Below are 17,924 nucleotides of genomic sequence, written 5' to 3'. Positions count from 1 at the left end.
AATTCGTGACAGTTTTGGAGAAGGTGCTTCATTAAAAAGGACTTTTTTTGTAACGTTACCATGATAAGTTGTAATTCATTTATTTTAATACAGCGCATGCTCATGGATTTGTCATTGGTGGGAGGACAGAATCTGGGTGCACTCGGCCTCGTGGTGCCAGTTGAGGAGCTACCTTATTAAGAGGTTGCAGCGCCATGGTCGAAATTCCAAAAGCGGCTGAGAGTAACGTATGCCGACTCCATGTCCCTCCGTACCGCATCTAATAATGATGAATGACTGAGCATGATGTAGCGGTCTGTCTACTATCGCTTCGTCTTCAGGGCCTGATCGCGGCATTTCATTTCCATTTATACTGAATAGTGGTTTTTCGTTGGTTTATTGAACACAGCAGATAGAAGAAAGGTGAAATGATCGCGTGCAATTGATGGCCGGAAGGCCCCATCCGGGGAAGTTCGGGCGCTGGGTTCGAGTCATATTTCAGGTGATGCCACATTGGACGAGTTGCCTGTCGGCGCTGATGATGAAATGATGATGACAGCACAACACACAGTTCACGAGCGGAAAAAATCTCCAACCCCGCCGGGAATCGAACACGTGCCTGCTGCCTTGTAGGCAAACGCGTTACCACTTTTTTTATGCCGTTTTATTCGTGATTGTTAGTTCTATTTGTTCAGAGCGGACGTCCCATGACGCTTGTTCAAGTTCATCGTCCCTGCATTAACTCAGCTTTTTTATTACAGAGAGCGGTTGACACTCTGACCGAACACGCTGAGCTACCGTGCCAGCTATCAGGACATGAGACACTATTAAAAAAAAGTTCAATTCTTTTATCTTGGCGGTTAGCGCATGCCCGCCCAGACGCGGGAGATTGCTGCGTTGCCAGTTGTAAGCGCCAAGAGAAGCAGCGCCATAGTATAGTTCGCAAGGTTACGTTTAGGGGGGAGCGCGCAGTTTATGAAGTAAAGCCACCACGACCTCATTAACCATTTCGCTGCTGCAGAGACGGGCTCCCCTCATTCCGCGATGTGCGCGATTTTGTCATCATTGCACTGCTCGCCTGTGCAGACACATGGTGTTTCGACTGCTTTGACACACTTTATCATTCGATTTCACAAAAACTATTTGGCCCAAAAATTTGATTTTTACACATCTTCTTGACTGATACCTTCACCCCATAAATGACTTAATTTTGTTTCGATGTTCAACGCAGTTATTGTGCAGCATTAGATGTAGAAACCATTGCACGAAATTTTGAAGAGTTTGCAGAGGTAAAAAAGTCCATAGCGTATACTTTCTGTATGATCGATTTTAGTTGCCACTAGAAATTTAAAAAATTACATTCAAACGAATAAAATTCATGAAGTAAGACACTTCGATATTGTTTTTAAGTAAAGAAAATATTAAGCACCGATCAAGATTTGAACTCAGAATCTTTCGCTTAGCAACCACACACCTTTTTTTTTAAAAAAAATCTCATTTTGTTCGTTTAATCTGCTCTTTTTTTGTTTTTTTAGCTTTTTTTCTCTATCCACCTTTTTATCCATACTTTTTTCCAGCAATACAATTTTTATTAACCCCTTTTATTTCCTTTTTATTTTTTATTTATTTATTTTTTTGTATTTTTAGGATGGTCATAGCGTTGTACACGCCGCACTATCAGTGGGGTCTGTTCACGGCACTGCCAGTGCGTCGAAGCCCAAACCCCTCCCACCCCTTTTTCATGTTCCCTGTTGGGTCATAGCACCAAGTGTGCAGAAATCTTAACACAATATTTACATTCTCCGATGTAAGAAAGACAAAGAAACCTCTCCTCTGAGTAGAAACTGAACACTGATAAAAACTTAACAATTCTTCTCGAATCACACAAATACTTTGGAAGTCGAACATGAGTAATTTTGAACAAAATGTTTTGAAAAAAAAAAGAAAAAGAAAAAAAATGTTCCAGAAGCAAGGTAATAATAAATAATAATAAGAACACAAGTGACTTTTCATTATCTTCTGTTCATTCTCGTTCAAGGTGTTGTAGTGGTTCCACATATTTAACCAACACCCATTCTTTCAAAATTGATCTTCAGCATGTTGCCGTAGTGCTTCTTGTGGTTGTGATACGTGCTGATTTTTGCGTATTCACACTTCATGCAAAAGCGGAATTCTATCTCGTTGTCCGACCCAAGTGTTTGGGTGACATAACTAACATATTTTCCCAGTAACCAGCTAACGGAGTTGGTTTTTAATTTCGGAAAGTATGTCACGTCTGGTCTCAGGAGGAGCGATGGCGTTATGTATTCCGTAGAGGATCTGGTGAGAAAAGCGATTTGTTGCCTGATCCAATTCCAGTTATGCACATTGCCACCACAGGTGAATCTGTGGCTGAGTATATCCACCAGATTGTATTTTCCACAAAGGTGTGTCTGGTTTAAACCGATCCTATATAGTCTCTCGTTGGTGCTGATGACATTATTAACTGTTTTGTACCATGAGGAAATAGCGTCTGTAGATAGCCCGGCATAGTTGATGTTCCGCCATACAGCTTTCCAGTCACAATTTGGGAATTTCGTTTCAATTTTGTTTCTACCCTCATTTAACTTCCTTCTCGGGGCGGACGTCGTAAGACATCCGTTTAAGTTCGTTGTTGATCGATTAACTCAGTTCTTTTATTACAGAGGGCTGCTAACGCTCTGACCGAACACGCTGAGCTACCGTGCCGGCGTCCCCTTTACCATTACGCTAACGCGGCTCATTGCTAAATGCATCTCCCGGAGGAGTTTAAAATATCACGCAAAATACCGGCAAACACTGTTGGTATGATTATGAATTACTCACGTTTCGTCGAAGTACAATAGGAAATAAACAATTACCGCTGTTCTTTATTGCGAAAAAGCGGTTAGTGAGAGTGATACAAGCACCTTTCCTTGCTATCGCCTGAATTAGGAGGCCTATTGCTTTTTTGGTTTAATTAATTAATAGAATATGATCAATTGGTATAAAGAATGCTTTTTCCAAACTTTCTATAAAAGAAAGTATGCTCTCAAGACATTGCTTTTGTTCAATTACTTTATTTATGACTGAACGTTTCTAAAACTGAAGACACTCGTCCGAGCTCTGCACTGCAGTCGAGCTCTGGCAAGGTCGTTCTCTGTTCATTGGCTGACTGTGTTTTGTGACGTTTGATGTGCAGTACGAACCTAAACTCGGCCCCCGTCATAAATGACGTGCAAGAAGCAGCAGATGCAGTCAGCTACGCAGGCGGACAGCAGATAAAAATAAGGGATAAATAAATCAGCAGCATTATGATCTTCCACATTATCTGAAATAGTCTCACGATGTTTGAATGGGTTTTGACTTCGCCTGTTGGTAATATGTTGGTAGCACTTCGTCTCCTTGCACGTTATTCTGTGTTAACAAAACAATGAAGCTATGTAGTTCAGCACAATAATGAGACAAGGGGTCTCGCAAATGATGTCACCGACTGTACCACGATTGTATTTCAAGATACAATAAAAATAGTGATAACTGTCATTCTTCGAAGGGTTTTGACTTCACGCCTGTTGGTAATATCTTGGTAGCACTTCGTCTCCTTGCATGTTATTCTGCGTTAACAAAACAATAAAGCTATGTAGTTCAGTATAATAATGAGACGAGGGGTCTCGCAAATGATGTCACCGACTGTACCACGACTGTATTTCAAAATATACTAAAAGTAGTGATAACTGTCATTCTTCGAAAATGGTTGTACTTTTCTCGCCATATATTGCCCTGCATATGTTTTGCTGACATAAGGCACTTGGGTTGGACTAAAAGAGAATCGATGTTGCTGTTGCTGCTGAGATCGGCCTGAGAACATGGACGTCAAGATAGTTCCCTCCATCATCAGTTTGATGATCCCTTGGTGCATCAGGATGTATGCACCTGACCACTTCTTTTCATTGTGTTGTGCATTAAATTACTTATTTATTCATATCGATTAAACCTCTCCCTTAGTACCACATTGTAAAAGCCTCTGTTCTCTTTTATTTTAACTGTTTCTCGCGCACGCCTCATTCCCGTACAAGGCTATATTTGACCTTAAAAAACACTTCCTAATATTTAAATTTGTATCCAGTGATAGCAATTTCTCTCTTTCACAAATTATTTTCTCGCTATTGCCAATCTCCTCTCTACTTAGGCCTTGGTGCCCAAATAACAAAAGTCATCCACTACTTTTAGTGTCTCGTCTCCTTATGTAATTCTCGCGGCATAGATCACATGCCATTAGCCTTGCTTTACGTTTTGATAATGTCATCAGGAAACTCCAGAGTTTTAATTACTTCTCCTTGATATTTAATTCTCTTACCAAATATCTCCTTGATTTCTCAAAGCACAGACTGAATAACATCAGGGGTAGGCTACAACTCTATCTCATTCGTTTCTTAACTAATGATTCCTTGTCATTTTCCTTGTCTCTTATAAATTCTGCAATGTGGTTCCTGTAGAAGCTGTAGATAAAATTTTGTCCCTTGTATTTTATCCCTGATACTTTTAGAATTTGAAAGAATGTATTCCAGTCAACATTGCAAAAGCTTTCTCTAAATCTACAAATGTTATTTACGTAGATTTGCCTTTCTTCGACCTATCTTCTAGGATAAGTCGTTGGGGAAGTAATGCCGTGCTTGTTCCTGCACTTCTCCGAAACCCAAAATGACCTTCCTCCAGGTCAGCTTCCACCAGTGTTTTCATTCTTCTGCAAATAATTTCTGCCAGTATTTTGCAGCCATTGTTTACTACACCGATGGAATTCTTACATTCCTCTGAAGTCTGATGGTATTTCACCTCCCTCATATATCTTGTACACCATGTGGAATTGTTTTGTCATGGCTTGCCCAACGAGGTTTCAATAATTCTGAGAGAAAATCGTCTGGTCAACTTAGTCCAGTCTCTGTCGAATTTATATCGCAGTATCATAGTTCCCATCTCACCCTCATTCACTTCCTCTTCCTTTTGCATGTCACTGTCTTCCAGTTCAAGTGCATTTCCCTTGTGCAGCCCTTCTCTGAAATTTCCTTCACTTTCAGCTTTCCCTTCTTTGTTTAGTTTTAGTTTGTTATCTGACCTCTTGTTACCCAAACTATTTTCTTCAAAGATCTCTTTAATTTTCTTATATGTGCCCTCTATCTTTCCCCTAGTTATGCATGCTTACACGGCACTGCATTTTTTCTAGCTATTCCTGCTTAACTATCTTACATTTTCTGTTAGTATTATTGTTAGCCTTCTTTATTTCCTTTTGCTTGCTTCAAATGCTGATTTTTTAACAGTTTCTTCATTCGTCAACGAAATTTAATATCGTCTTTGTTACAAATGGATTTCCACTGCGCCTTGACATTTTATCTGTTTGATTCCCTGCTGCCTTCACTATTTAACATCTCAAATTCGTCTTCTATCGTATTCGTTTCCCCTGTTACAATTAAACGTTCCCTAATACCTTTTCTTGAACTCCCAACAACCCATGACTCCTTCACTTTATTCAGTCTCATCTCCCTAACTGCTTACCTTTCTGCGATTTCTTCAGTTTTAATCTGCAGTTCATAATCTATTAATTATGGTGGCAGTCTACAGCTGCCCCTGGAAATGTCTTACAGTTTATAATCGGATTTCGAACTATATGTATTACCATTGTGTAATCAGACGGAAACCTTCCATTGTCTCCAAATACACAACATTCCTACATTATTCTTAAGGCAAGCGTTAGCGATGATGGCATTGTGCTTTGTCCAGAATTGTACCTCTTTTATTCCATTCCTCTAGCTCATGTTCTCCTTCAGTTTCTTCTTCTCTTCCTTTTCCTTTTCGATTTCGAAGCACCCTGCACAGTCAAATCTTTGACTGTGCTTACCATCTAAATAATTTCTTATTTCATCACATGTTTTTTCAAACTGTTTGTCATCTGCGGAGCTAAAAGGATATAAACTTGTGCTGGTGTGATGGGTGTCGACTTCGTATACGATTTTCGGTACGTTTTGCGTTCGCTATGTTGTTCATAAGAGATTCCTTGCAATCTTATCTTCTTACTACTCCTACATCACACCTGTCTCATTTTGTCTTGATAATCCTACATTTACTTGGCCAGAAGATCTGTTCTTCCTCTTTCCACACTTCACTAACTCACTACATCTAACTTCAACTTCCCCATTTCTCTTTTTAAATTCTGTAGCTTCCATAACTGATTAAGAGATTTCACATTCCATAGAATTCCAGTTTTGTTCTTTATGGAGACATCCTTATGAGTAGCCCCATGCAGAGGTCCAAATGAGGAATTATTTCACCTTGGAAACGTTTTTGCCCAGGCGATGCTGTCATTAATCCATACAGTTGAGCTGCATGGAATCATAGAAAAATGATTCCAGTTTCCTCTTGCTTTCAGCTACTCCCAGCACTGGCAAAACAAGGGCCTTGCGGGTAATGTGAGAAGGTCAGATCAGTGATCCAGCAACAACTGAAGTGGCTACTGCCCCTCTTCTGGAAACATAGTTTAGTTTAGCCTCCCCTTTATGGTTGCACCTGTGGTACAGCTGTCCATATCGTTGAGACACAAATGCCATCCCATTTCAGTTAGGTCCATGGTTCGTGGAGAGATATGGTCAACAATAAAGACTTAATATTGAAGGGCTAGTTTATGTGGTTATAGAGTCACTCAAATTACCCTATGATGTCAACCCTTAATTAAACTGTGTCCCAATATTAATCAACGCATAAAGGGCCTCTTACTAGTGTGATGACTGTAACTATATCTTTATTGTTCTTACTTGTGAGAAGCAATTTTTTTCTCCTTTGTTGAATTCCGATTTGCATCTGTAGCAGCAATAATTCACCAATATTGCTATCACTGATAAATCAATGTGTGGAAACAGACAGGCCAAATACGTGTAATATAAAAGTTTCGGGCATAACCGCAAACTGTCAATATCCAGAGGCATACCAAAGTCGTATGACTATCCCAGTTTGATGTTGACAACATATGTGGTAAGCTATACTCTTTCCGTAGGTGTTTCTAAAACGTGGACAAAATTCAAGCGCAGCGCACAACACAATTAAGGCAATATACTGATGGATAATGTTCATGACTTTACTCATTACATATTAAGGTAACATTGATGCGGATGACATTAAATCAGAAAAATCTTTGTTATAACTTACAGAAAATGAAAGTTATCAGATAAAATTAGCCCTATGTGCATGTTGAAGAAAGCTAATATGATGTAAGACAATTTGATAAAGAAGAAGAAAATCGTTTGGTCTCAGTGTTTTCCCACTTCTTTCCTTTATCTTTTTTATGGTGACTATGGAAAATGCTATACTGTGCCTTAAGGAGAGTGTATATCCATTTTTAAGCTTATAAAAACTGTGAGGGTATCTGCCTGTGACCTAACATTATTTTTTTTTTCATTTGCATATTTCGTGTTTTTCTGTGAATGGAGAATCGTAGGAAAACCTCTCCAGTCTTTGCAATATTTAAGTTTATTGGTCATATCTAGCATAGTAGCATAACCAATTCTAATTCTTCACCTGCTGTAAATGCTGCTTTATTTTAATTTCTTTCTGTAACACTACAACTTAACTATTATTCACAGCCATCTTGACTTTTGCCCTTCTACACTTCATTTGTAAATTTATTTTCATAAAATGTTTAAACCAACATTGAAGAGACTAACTAAAGAAATAAATTAAGTAGTTCAAGATGCATTTTTATTAACTACAGTCCTTGGATTACACATATACATTGCTATAGGATTCCATCCAAACCAGTGAATACAACTGTTGCCATTTCAACAATATTTATAAAATTATATCTTTTAATAAATGAAACAAGGTACTTTTAAAAATTGTAGTATTTGAATTAGCAACAGAACAACATATTGTACAGTAACTGTAGATATTGTACAGATATGTACAGCAGGTGGATACAGAAATACCGAAAACATTAAAAATCAATGCAACTAAGGCACGGATAGAATTCAGTTCATTCTGTATCTGATTCTCTAACTTTTCACATCAGTGTAACATTTCAGTACTCAGACTATGCAAAACAGTAACATATTTAACATTCATATAATTATACATCTGGCAACATGTAAGTTGTTTCTTTAAATTTTCTGAAGCATTCCATTTTGCAGCAGCCACAAGCATAAATGTAATAACACTCTCAATATCTGAAACACAGAAATTCTTCCACAGATTAATCTCTTTAGCCTGCGAATGGAAATTATACTATAGAATTAACTAAAATATTTCTGAATAACGTTACTACCTAACTCCTTCTTCTTCATAAGAAATAATGTAGAAACTAGGTAGTAATATGTAACACACTAAAATTATGAGTTTCATTACTGCAGGATTCAAATAAAATTATCTACAATAGAATGCATTACAAGTACTTGCCAAGAATAAAGGAACTATTTTGCACTATGTTGTAAGGTTTGGATGGTAGAAATATATTTACCTGAATTGAAGTATACATGATACATCAAGACTTGTGTATAGTGGCATTGTCATATAATACAAAAAGTGTACCTAATACCACCTATTCTCTGATACTCTGCATATTTATTTTTCTCTGTGTGAGAAGTATGCAAGGCAAGTACTTCAATAGTAATAATTTCACCATGGGCAGTTTTCAGAAGCAGTAAATAATATTAGGACAGGCTATTTAAAATTTGAGGAAGTAATGGAATTGATAGCATAAAAAGACCCTGGAATTACAACAAGAAATTCAAACTTATACCTTTATAGAGATACTACATTTTGAAAATTCTTCCATAAATATGAACAAAGAACTCTTTAGACGGCTTTTATGCTACAGATACAAATGAAGTTTCCAACAAGTCTGTCACACATGAACAGTAACTATAATGTTACAAACCATGGTCATAAATTATAAAATAATATCTTAAAGTATTATCGGTGTCTTTTAGAAAAATTAGGTTGTTCTACTGTTTATATAGCTGATTTCATCTGTAACCTCAAAGTTTGCAGAGAGAGTAAAAGAGTAATGTACATGGGAATCTACAGAACACAAACTTAGAAAATCTTGCACTACTGTATAGTGCATTTTCTAATTGAACTTTCTGTACCTAGTTCATGGCTAAGACCGCTAAGTTATATGCAAGCAATTCCTCATTCCTCCAGGGTCATTATTACTGATATCTGCACATCATTCGTTACAACACATCATGAGCAGTGTCAAACCAAGCATCGATCTTACGAAATTGAAGGTAGAGATTTTGTTTGATAACCAACAATACCTGATCCAATGTGACTCTTCCATTGGAGCATTATCTTCCATCCAAACCTCACAAACTGCAAAGAAATTTCATACACAAAAGTAAAAACTATATAAAAGAAATGAAACACATTTAGATGACAAAAATGGGTATTTGTACATTAACAACCACATCAGTTTTATGTGTTCGCAATTTCCATGCAAACAGCATATGACTATTTAACATACTTGAATACACATACACTAACTGGTGGACTGAAACACCTTTATTGCTATGTTTTAAGGTCTGAGGCCTCAGGTTCAAGATAATCCAACTACAATGATCATTTCTGAAACAACAATTTTGAGTCTGTAAAACGCTGACACATCTACAACTAGTTCAACCAACACACAGAGAAAATACAGGATATTTTGTACAGAAGATTTCTGTTTTGTAGTACATTACTTGTCAGTTATCAGGGATACAAACTGTAAACATCAAAAACACACATTTTGTTATTTCACACATAGCAAGAAGTAGAGCTAAACATTTCTAATGTTACATTTTAAAATGTCTGACATATTTTTTCTCGGTGTCAGAAAATTATTGTCAACTGGTTAACATGAATCACCATACAATGAACAACATTTTAATAACACTAATACTGAAATCTGCAAAATTACTGCATTCAAATAACACACACACACACACACACACACACACACACACACACACACACACACACACACTCCTAAAACGACCAATATACTAGTGATTTTCAAATAGGCCTGTTTATTGTAAAGGAAAAAAAAACTGTATAGATACTTACTGCAAAAGGCTGTAATCATATTTTTTAAATATCTATTAGCCATTATCTCAAAATGGGGTATTTTCGCTCTTGATGTACCCATGAGGAGTATCTAGATGTCTCTATTTTACATATGAGACAGAGGTACCCATCTCAAAATGGAAGAATGATATTTAAGTTAGGTTTTATATGCAACGTAATGATGCTGTACTTATTTGTGTCCCAAATTGTCATTCAGATAGCTACCCATAAAAAGAATTAAGAATTATTTCGCTTATAATATTCTCTAAACGGAAAAATCCAAGACTCAGATATAATGTACATTTCTGTATCATACTATAGGCCATCCAAAACATTTTTTATCTGTTGTGAGAAGAGCAGGAAAGAAGCATGAGGAATTTGTAGTTTTGATGAAGGAGTAAAATACAGATGCCTATCAGCATTCTGCTCTTTTTGTATGGTAATATGTATTAATACATGGCTCAAGGAATTTCAGTCAAAAGCAGTGATAAACTGAAACAAACAATTCTAAGATAAGCACTACTATAAATTAGTATTTAATTCAGTAATTCTATGGTCTCAGTGGTCTTATCTATCACACACACACACACACACACACACACACACACACACACACACACACACACACACACACACACACACATGGACTGATATTCGTTCACATAGACATATACATACATGTTTCACTTACATTTATAGCTTATATTGTCATATTTTATCTGGATGCACAGCTTTTGTGCACCAGATATATTATTGTCAACACAGCCTTAGAGAGTTGTATCTCACAATATACCATTTTAAAATAAAAGTACAATTAAACCAGCATTCTCAAAAAGATTCATATTAGTTAAAGATACAGGTAACTAGCTACTGACATTAAATCTCAAAATATAGTCATTCATTTAAACTATACAACAGTAGACACTCTTGTTCTACATATTTAAACCACTCAGTAGACAACAATACCTATAAGAATAAAATATTTCAATATAGCTTTATCTTTCACAGGTGTTTGACCTGATAAATTTTAAATGTAAACAGAAAAAGACTCACTTCTATCATCCTTCGTGTTGCAGATCAGTTGTACCCACTGAAATAGCCAACGAAATCACCAGTTACAGTAAAAATACTACATCACATTCAACAAATGAAGACTGATGTAGTGCAGATACAATTTCAAAGAATATACTGTTATTAAGAAATCTGACACTACTATCCTGAATATATTCAATGAAAACAATGCTAAGTTGATTTTATCAGAAGTGGCATTTGTATTTAAATATTATAGCTGCTCTAATTTTTGGGTAATAAAAGTCTGTGAAGCTTATGGTTTGCTTTTAAACTACTATTCATTGACAACTCAGAACTCAATAACAGCTTGCAACATGAATAATATTTAAGGAACCATGCAAACATTGCTATGCATCTGCTACATTGTAGTAGTCAGCTTTTTAAAGGAATCGCTAATGTCTTTTTTCCACAAATATTGCAAATAATAGTAACATTTATACTCACAATAAGAATGAATAAGGGAAAAGTAACAAGTGGTTGTGTATAAAAGTGTAAAGCAATTATTAAATTAAAATATTAAATGTTAGAGATGTAATTAGTTTGATGTCAACCATATTTCAATGACTTATTTATTTATACATGCAAGAATGATATGTCAATAACAAACTCTATTGCAAAATCAGTGGAAAATCTATGAAAAAACAATATTACAAACTTAAGAATCCTTTATAGCATAGCTCCAATGTTATTTTTCAACTGCCTATCAAAAATACAATTCTGCTCAAACACTAAATTATGTAAGTCAGTTGTAACCATTACTAATATGTTTACTTGAGCTCTCCAAAATCACACCTAAAAATGCAGACTTACCCCACAAAAGAGACTGAATACAGCAGGATACACTACACACCTATTGGGCCTATCAAATATATATGAAAAAGACAGCGATGAAGTTGTTTACTACCATTGACAAAGTGGTACTTCAGATTTATCAAAAATCGATCCATATAATTACTTCTGTTCAAGCATTGTTGGCTAATTGGAAACATTAACATGTTAATAACTTCTGAATTTGTGTATTTGTTTAACTCAGAATAATACACCTGCAACACACACTTACTACAAGCATAAATGGAAGGATGATACAGTGTTATCAAGTTACACAAAAGAAGTTGCAGCTACAAACAGCCACAGGGACAACACTAAGGGGAACATCAGTGTTATCAATATTTGTGAAGACCAGAAAAGGCTGCCTGGAAATATTTGCTGATAATATTTTCATACCGACACACGCAGTGGTTAACATCAAGTATGCCTAAACATTTGTTACCACTCCTGTTCTTCTCAGAAAGGAGACATGGAAGCTGTCAGCAGTCTGATGCTTCAAATATGACTGAGCTAGACTTTTCAGTGCAATTCAGGAATGATAACTAGAACTTAAAAACACACAAAAATCTGGGAATTTGCTGTTTAATGACGTCAACTTTAATGAAACATTGCCAAATTTTTGTGAAGATAATAATGTGAAGTAAGATGGTAGAAAGTCAAAAGAGGTACGAGTATCACTCTGAATGTGCTTATTCCTTCTGCCATGAGCAATGAAGAAGAAGTCTTTGATTCTTTTGTTTCTAACGGCTATGTTCTGTACAATTTGAAACAAAACAGAGGACCATGCAAACAACATAAAACTTGTATTATTTCGATTCATGATACTGGTAGCGTAGGAAATAAAACTGCAGAAATATTTTATGTAAAAAGGAAGAAGGGTGTTTAAATCATCGTTAAAATCTATTTGCCTACGTGAAACTTAAAAACGGTACTATCTGAAGACTGATTCCATATGTAAGGAGTAATTCCTTAGGGAAACTCCTCCCGTACCTGTGTTCTACAAGCTGTCAACCATAAGTTGGCACTGGCCTGTAAAACAAGCAAACATGGTGCAGTTGAACATGAAGACCAGCGACAGAAGTTGTTATCCCAAATTCTGTGTCAACATTTTCAATGATACATCGCTGCGAGATGCAAACGGAAGACAAAGGGCTGCAACAGATACACAGCTGTCTTCCTAACTCTGGGTGACAACTTCTGAGGGGCGAGTAAAACCCTGCCCACGTCATTAGACCAATATTCTGGAAGATGGGCATGCTCCTCCGAGAACTGCAAATCTTCAGTTGAAGTTTCATTTTTAAATAAAAGTTTAGAATTTCGGACACAAAAAATGCTAAATAGACAAAGGAACACGATGGTAAAGGAAATCGTATAACATCTACATCGAAGAATATTGATGGAACCTGTCCTCAGGAAGAACTTCTCTGTTTGTAAGCAAACAAAAGACATGAGAAACTGATAATGGGTTTTTCACCGATGAAAGTACCGCAAGATACAGAAAAATCAAGTCTGAGAGTAAGAAATTCCAATTTCCTTCTTTGGTAAATATTCCACTCTACATCTCCGTTTCCTCACTGTACTCTAGTGCAACTTTGACCCAACTAATAGCAGATCACCATAGATAGTGGTCACCCACTTTTTCTTACCTTGGATGAGGCAATGTCGTCAATGGTTGGTGAGTCAGAAATGAAGTTGTGCAGCTCCACAATATCAACGGAGATGTTAGCTGTAGCAGAAACTACGACATCAACACGTGATCAGTTACAAACATATTCCAGTTCCAAGATGGTACCTGGAAACAATTGTCTCAGCCGACGGGCGCGGCGACTAGGTATTATATTCACTACACCCAGTTGTTTATTGAAACTGGGTGGTGAGGGGATTTTCTGAAGGGATACGATTCCGAAGGGATTGAGATTCGAGTATCCATCCCAAATATGAAGTAGTAAAAATATGCCCTCGTTAGGTATTACCCTGACGATAGGGATAAACGTGCTATTAGGCAATACTGGGAAACAATGTTTGGGACTACACTTTCTACGAAAGCTATGTCAATAACACAACGTCCAGGTTAGGAATGAAATTTTAAGAAAAACAATTATACTTATGGGATTAGGTTCCATAACAGAGGAAAAGACATAATTGCGAAGACTGTGGTGGAGAAACAGAAGCATCATAATCAAAACTGCCATTGGCTTGGGGAACAAAAGTAGTCGCACTCACTATACTGTGGATTAATGCTAGTAAAGAGACAGTGTGAGAGGAGGAATTTCTAAGAAAAATGTCGATCAATGTACGATTCTTGTTGAACTTCTAGCGCGCAACTGCACCCCACGTCTGAAAATACCAGAGCTTGTGCAGGGTGGCACAAGTCTTTTCTCTGCCCTTTTCTACATCTGAATCTGCAATGTAATCTGTCTGTCGAGGGTATACATATGGGCTGCATGGCTTGAAACAGCTGTGTGACATCATTTGCCAGGAAATACTTTATTTGTATTTTTCATCAGGATGTCTGTCTGTCACTGGAATGATTTAGTACTTCTACTCTCATGTTTTTGGCTTGTAGGAGCACGCTACGTATACAGCGAGTGTAGCATTTTTCTTATGGAGCCTCCTTTTTCCATTTTATAGAGCTCATAGAAAAAAAATATCGTATTGTTTTAGTACGTTGTCATTTGAGATGTCCTTGTGTAAATATTTTCATATGCTTCATCACATGTTTTGCTTCTATCAAGGAACGTCATATGAGGTTTCCTGAATTGTGCAATAAATGCTCCTCATATTAATGGCAGATGAGACTGAACGTAAGGGATATATCTGTGATGTACTGTGACTAATTTCAGATGGCAACGATATTTCTAATTCGTGTATGAAATCCAAGAGTTTCTCAGTAATCGACATTTGTGGCAACACTTTCATTGAAATGTTAGGATTGTTCCTTTGTGTATATACGATAACTAAAAATTCAGGATTGTTTCTTATGCCCTTTACGATAAAATGGAGCCTCCAACGCTAACAACAAACTCAGTGTGTCTGTTCTTGCTGCACCCATCAGCAACGCAATGAAATTAATCATAAATTTTCGGAAAATGTGTTCTATCGATAGAAATAATGTTTTAATATCTAAACTACGTAATGCTTGAGCTCTTAGTGTCTCAGAAATATCAGCTAATTAGGTTATACTTAACGGTTTACCCCAGCAATATTTTGATACCCTACCGAAGCTTTAACAAGCTTGTCAGCTACAGGTAATAATCAGTTTTGTTTCTGTTTAAGAAATATTCGTGTAGAAATAAGGTTAACTGAATCTTTTTTGTTTGCAATAAGAGGAACTGCCTTTTTATTGAGAAAAAAGGGAAAGCGGAGGAATCATGACTGTTCGAAATGACATCTGAAAGCAACATAAAGTAGAATATGTCTAACTAAAATTCGATTAACATGTAGCAACCACAGAGAATCATGCGATTATGAGACAGCATACTATACGATAGTCTTCCCTATCCTAATAATCCATATTTACTCTACTGGTGCATTTCACAACATATAGCTGTAAACATTTTTTTCTCATAAAAACATTGTGGCAGTGGTAAGTTGTTAGATGGTGTAGGCCGTGTTACCAAGGATGGGTGATAAAATCGAGAGGAATTTGTTTATTTGTGCATGTATTCCGTGTTTGTACCAAAGGTTCAGTATTTGTAACTATACTGTTTATATAAATGTTGCTTTACGCAGTTGTGAAAAAAATTTACTTCTCGCCTCTCTTTTCCTGTTTAAGGTACTGCAACTAAAGACAGGTTCACTGAATTTTTATTTACACGGACGATGTCTGAAGTACCACTTTCGATGTTCTAATATTGCTTTATTGCATATATATATACTTACAAAGTAAACAAATTAATGTCAGATACAAATAAGTCACAGTAGAAACAGAATACTGCATTTCAGTCCCCACGCATTCAACTCTAACATTACATGCAAGAGCAAGATATCAAAGCACAAGTATTGCTTATTGCTCGATTATAGAATTGCTCTCCAAACAAAACATACTAACAACCGTCTTTTGTTCTTTATTGGTAATCACAAGAGATTGTGGATTTTCTTGGACGCTATTTTCTATCGCTATCACATTAAAAATCCCTCGCCAAATCAGGCCGCACGAACAGCGTAGGTGAAGAAAGTTGTGTAACTTTCTGCACTTAGAAACCGCTGTCTTTGTCCCCGTAGTTGTAGTAAGCGTCTCTGTTCTCTGGCTGCACGGGCTCGATGTGGTTGGAGAAAGGGGGCGGTTGTTGCGATGCTAGCGTCTGTTCCACTGCTCCGTAGTTGGGACCCCAGCCGGCAGACTGCGTCATGCTGTCGGTCGACATTTGCGTCGGAGGAGGAGGCCTCTATCGGCAGAAAACAGAATTATGCTGTGTAAGTAACAAGAGCGTAATCAAGTGAATGCAAGTAACCATTATTACTACAAGGTATGTGTGTTCATTATTTCGTAAATTCATTGCAAAGAACAATGTTTGAAAAGTAATTTAGTTACATGCTTAAAATTTGAGATGAAAGCATATACATTTATTATTTATAGGTAAGAAAGGCAGTGAATTAGATATTGTTAGTGGAAGGGAATGCACTCGATTGACGTACTTGAAGAATCTGATCAGATTTTCCGCTTTTTGATGGTCGGAATCCTTGATCTTCATTAGATCGACACAGAACAATTTGTTGGGTTAACTACCTTACATATCTTGGTGGAAACACTGTTGTGAGCAGTCTTGAACACAAGTTGAATGCGTACAATATGCAATTATATCATATATACAAAAAATGTTTCCATGGTCTCATGGTTCTCAGTCACAGAACACAATTAAATACTCTCGCCCTCAAAATTCACCTGTGTACTTGTCAATATTGTCTCAGGATTTGTTCTTAGCCTTTTTTAGTTTCATATAAGCAGTAATGCAGGGCGATTCGGCTACCCCTATCGCTGGGTTTTATGCAGCCTGCAACACCTTCGAATACCTCACGCAAGAATTTTCATATTTTCTCGCTCGCTATGTGCAAACTATTAGTTCCGCTGAAGAAATGAACAGGACCGTTTTGTAGGAAATTTAATATAATTAAACTTTATATTTTGTACCCAGAGACATTTTTGCTGGAGGCCACTGTGTTCTAGTTATTGACAAAAACGCGTTTGAAGGTCACTTTTTAGGCTTTTATTGAATACTTCGAAAACTACAGCCTCCAGTGAAAACGCATCTCCATACAGAATTCGACTACATTGAAATTACTCCAAACGTCCTGTTCATTTTTACTGGAGGATTAATAGTTTATGCGTAGCGAGGGAGAAAGAGTGAAAATCTTGCGCGTGGTGTCTGTAGGTGTTGCGGGTTGTATTAAACCCAGCTTTAGGCGCAGGTAAATCTCCCTGTACATTGTTGATGATTTTCACATGGTCTGTGTGCCAATCGCCTAGTACTCTTCAATATCTGATAGTTGTCCCAATTATACTGCATCAGTGGCAGTACACATCAATGTGTATACATCAATGTGTACTACACGCTGATGAGACAAAAGATTATGGTCCCCAAGTTAACTCCTTTGGGACGCAATATAGCAGCGACTCTGCGTGGTATAGATTCTAAAAGTTCTCGGTAGATTTCCAGAGCTAAGTGGCACCAGTCGTCTATGAAGAGCACAATTGTCGTAAATTACGGGTTGGTGGTTGGGGTCACGAAGCTGGTGACTGATATCAATTCAGTTGTATGAAGACTTGCACACAGGTTTAACGATCGTTAGATTTTGGTGGCCAAGACATCATCGTGAATTCTTGGATATTAATAAATGGTTTAAAGCCAATTCACTGACATTAAACTTCGAAAAGACGCAGTATATGCAATTCAGAACCTGTAAGAGGTTTCCACCCAGCATATGCATAAAGTATCAAGAAGAGCAGATAGAAAAGGTTGACA

General features: G+C 37.0%; 1 protein-coding gene across 1 annotated transcript in view; it reads right to left on the bottom strand.

The window, feature by feature from the left end:
* Positions 1–15,917: 15,917 nt before the first annotated feature.
* Positions 15,918–17,924, bottom strand: part of LOC124803334 (vesicular glutamate transporter 1) — a 199,208-nt gene continuing 197,201 nt past the window's right edge. Inside the window, exon 12 of the mRNA XM_047264518.1 lies at positions 15,918–16,349. Within this exon, the coding sequence (XP_047120474.1) occupies positions 16,158–16,349 (192 nt within the window). The 3' untranslated portion in view covers positions 15,918–16,157. The remainder of the gene's footprint in view (positions 16,350–17,924) is intronic.

The sequence above is a fragment of the Schistocerca piceifrons genome, chromosome 6, assembly GCF_021461385.2.
Source record: "Schistocerca piceifrons isolate TAMUIC-IGC-003096 chromosome 6, iqSchPice1.1, whole genome shotgun sequence".
Lineage (NCBI taxonomy): Eukaryota > Metazoa > Arthropoda > Insecta > Orthoptera > Acrididae > Schistocerca > Schistocerca piceifrons.
Note: the sequence above shows the minus strand (reverse complement) of the source record. Positions and strands in the feature narration are given on the sequence as shown.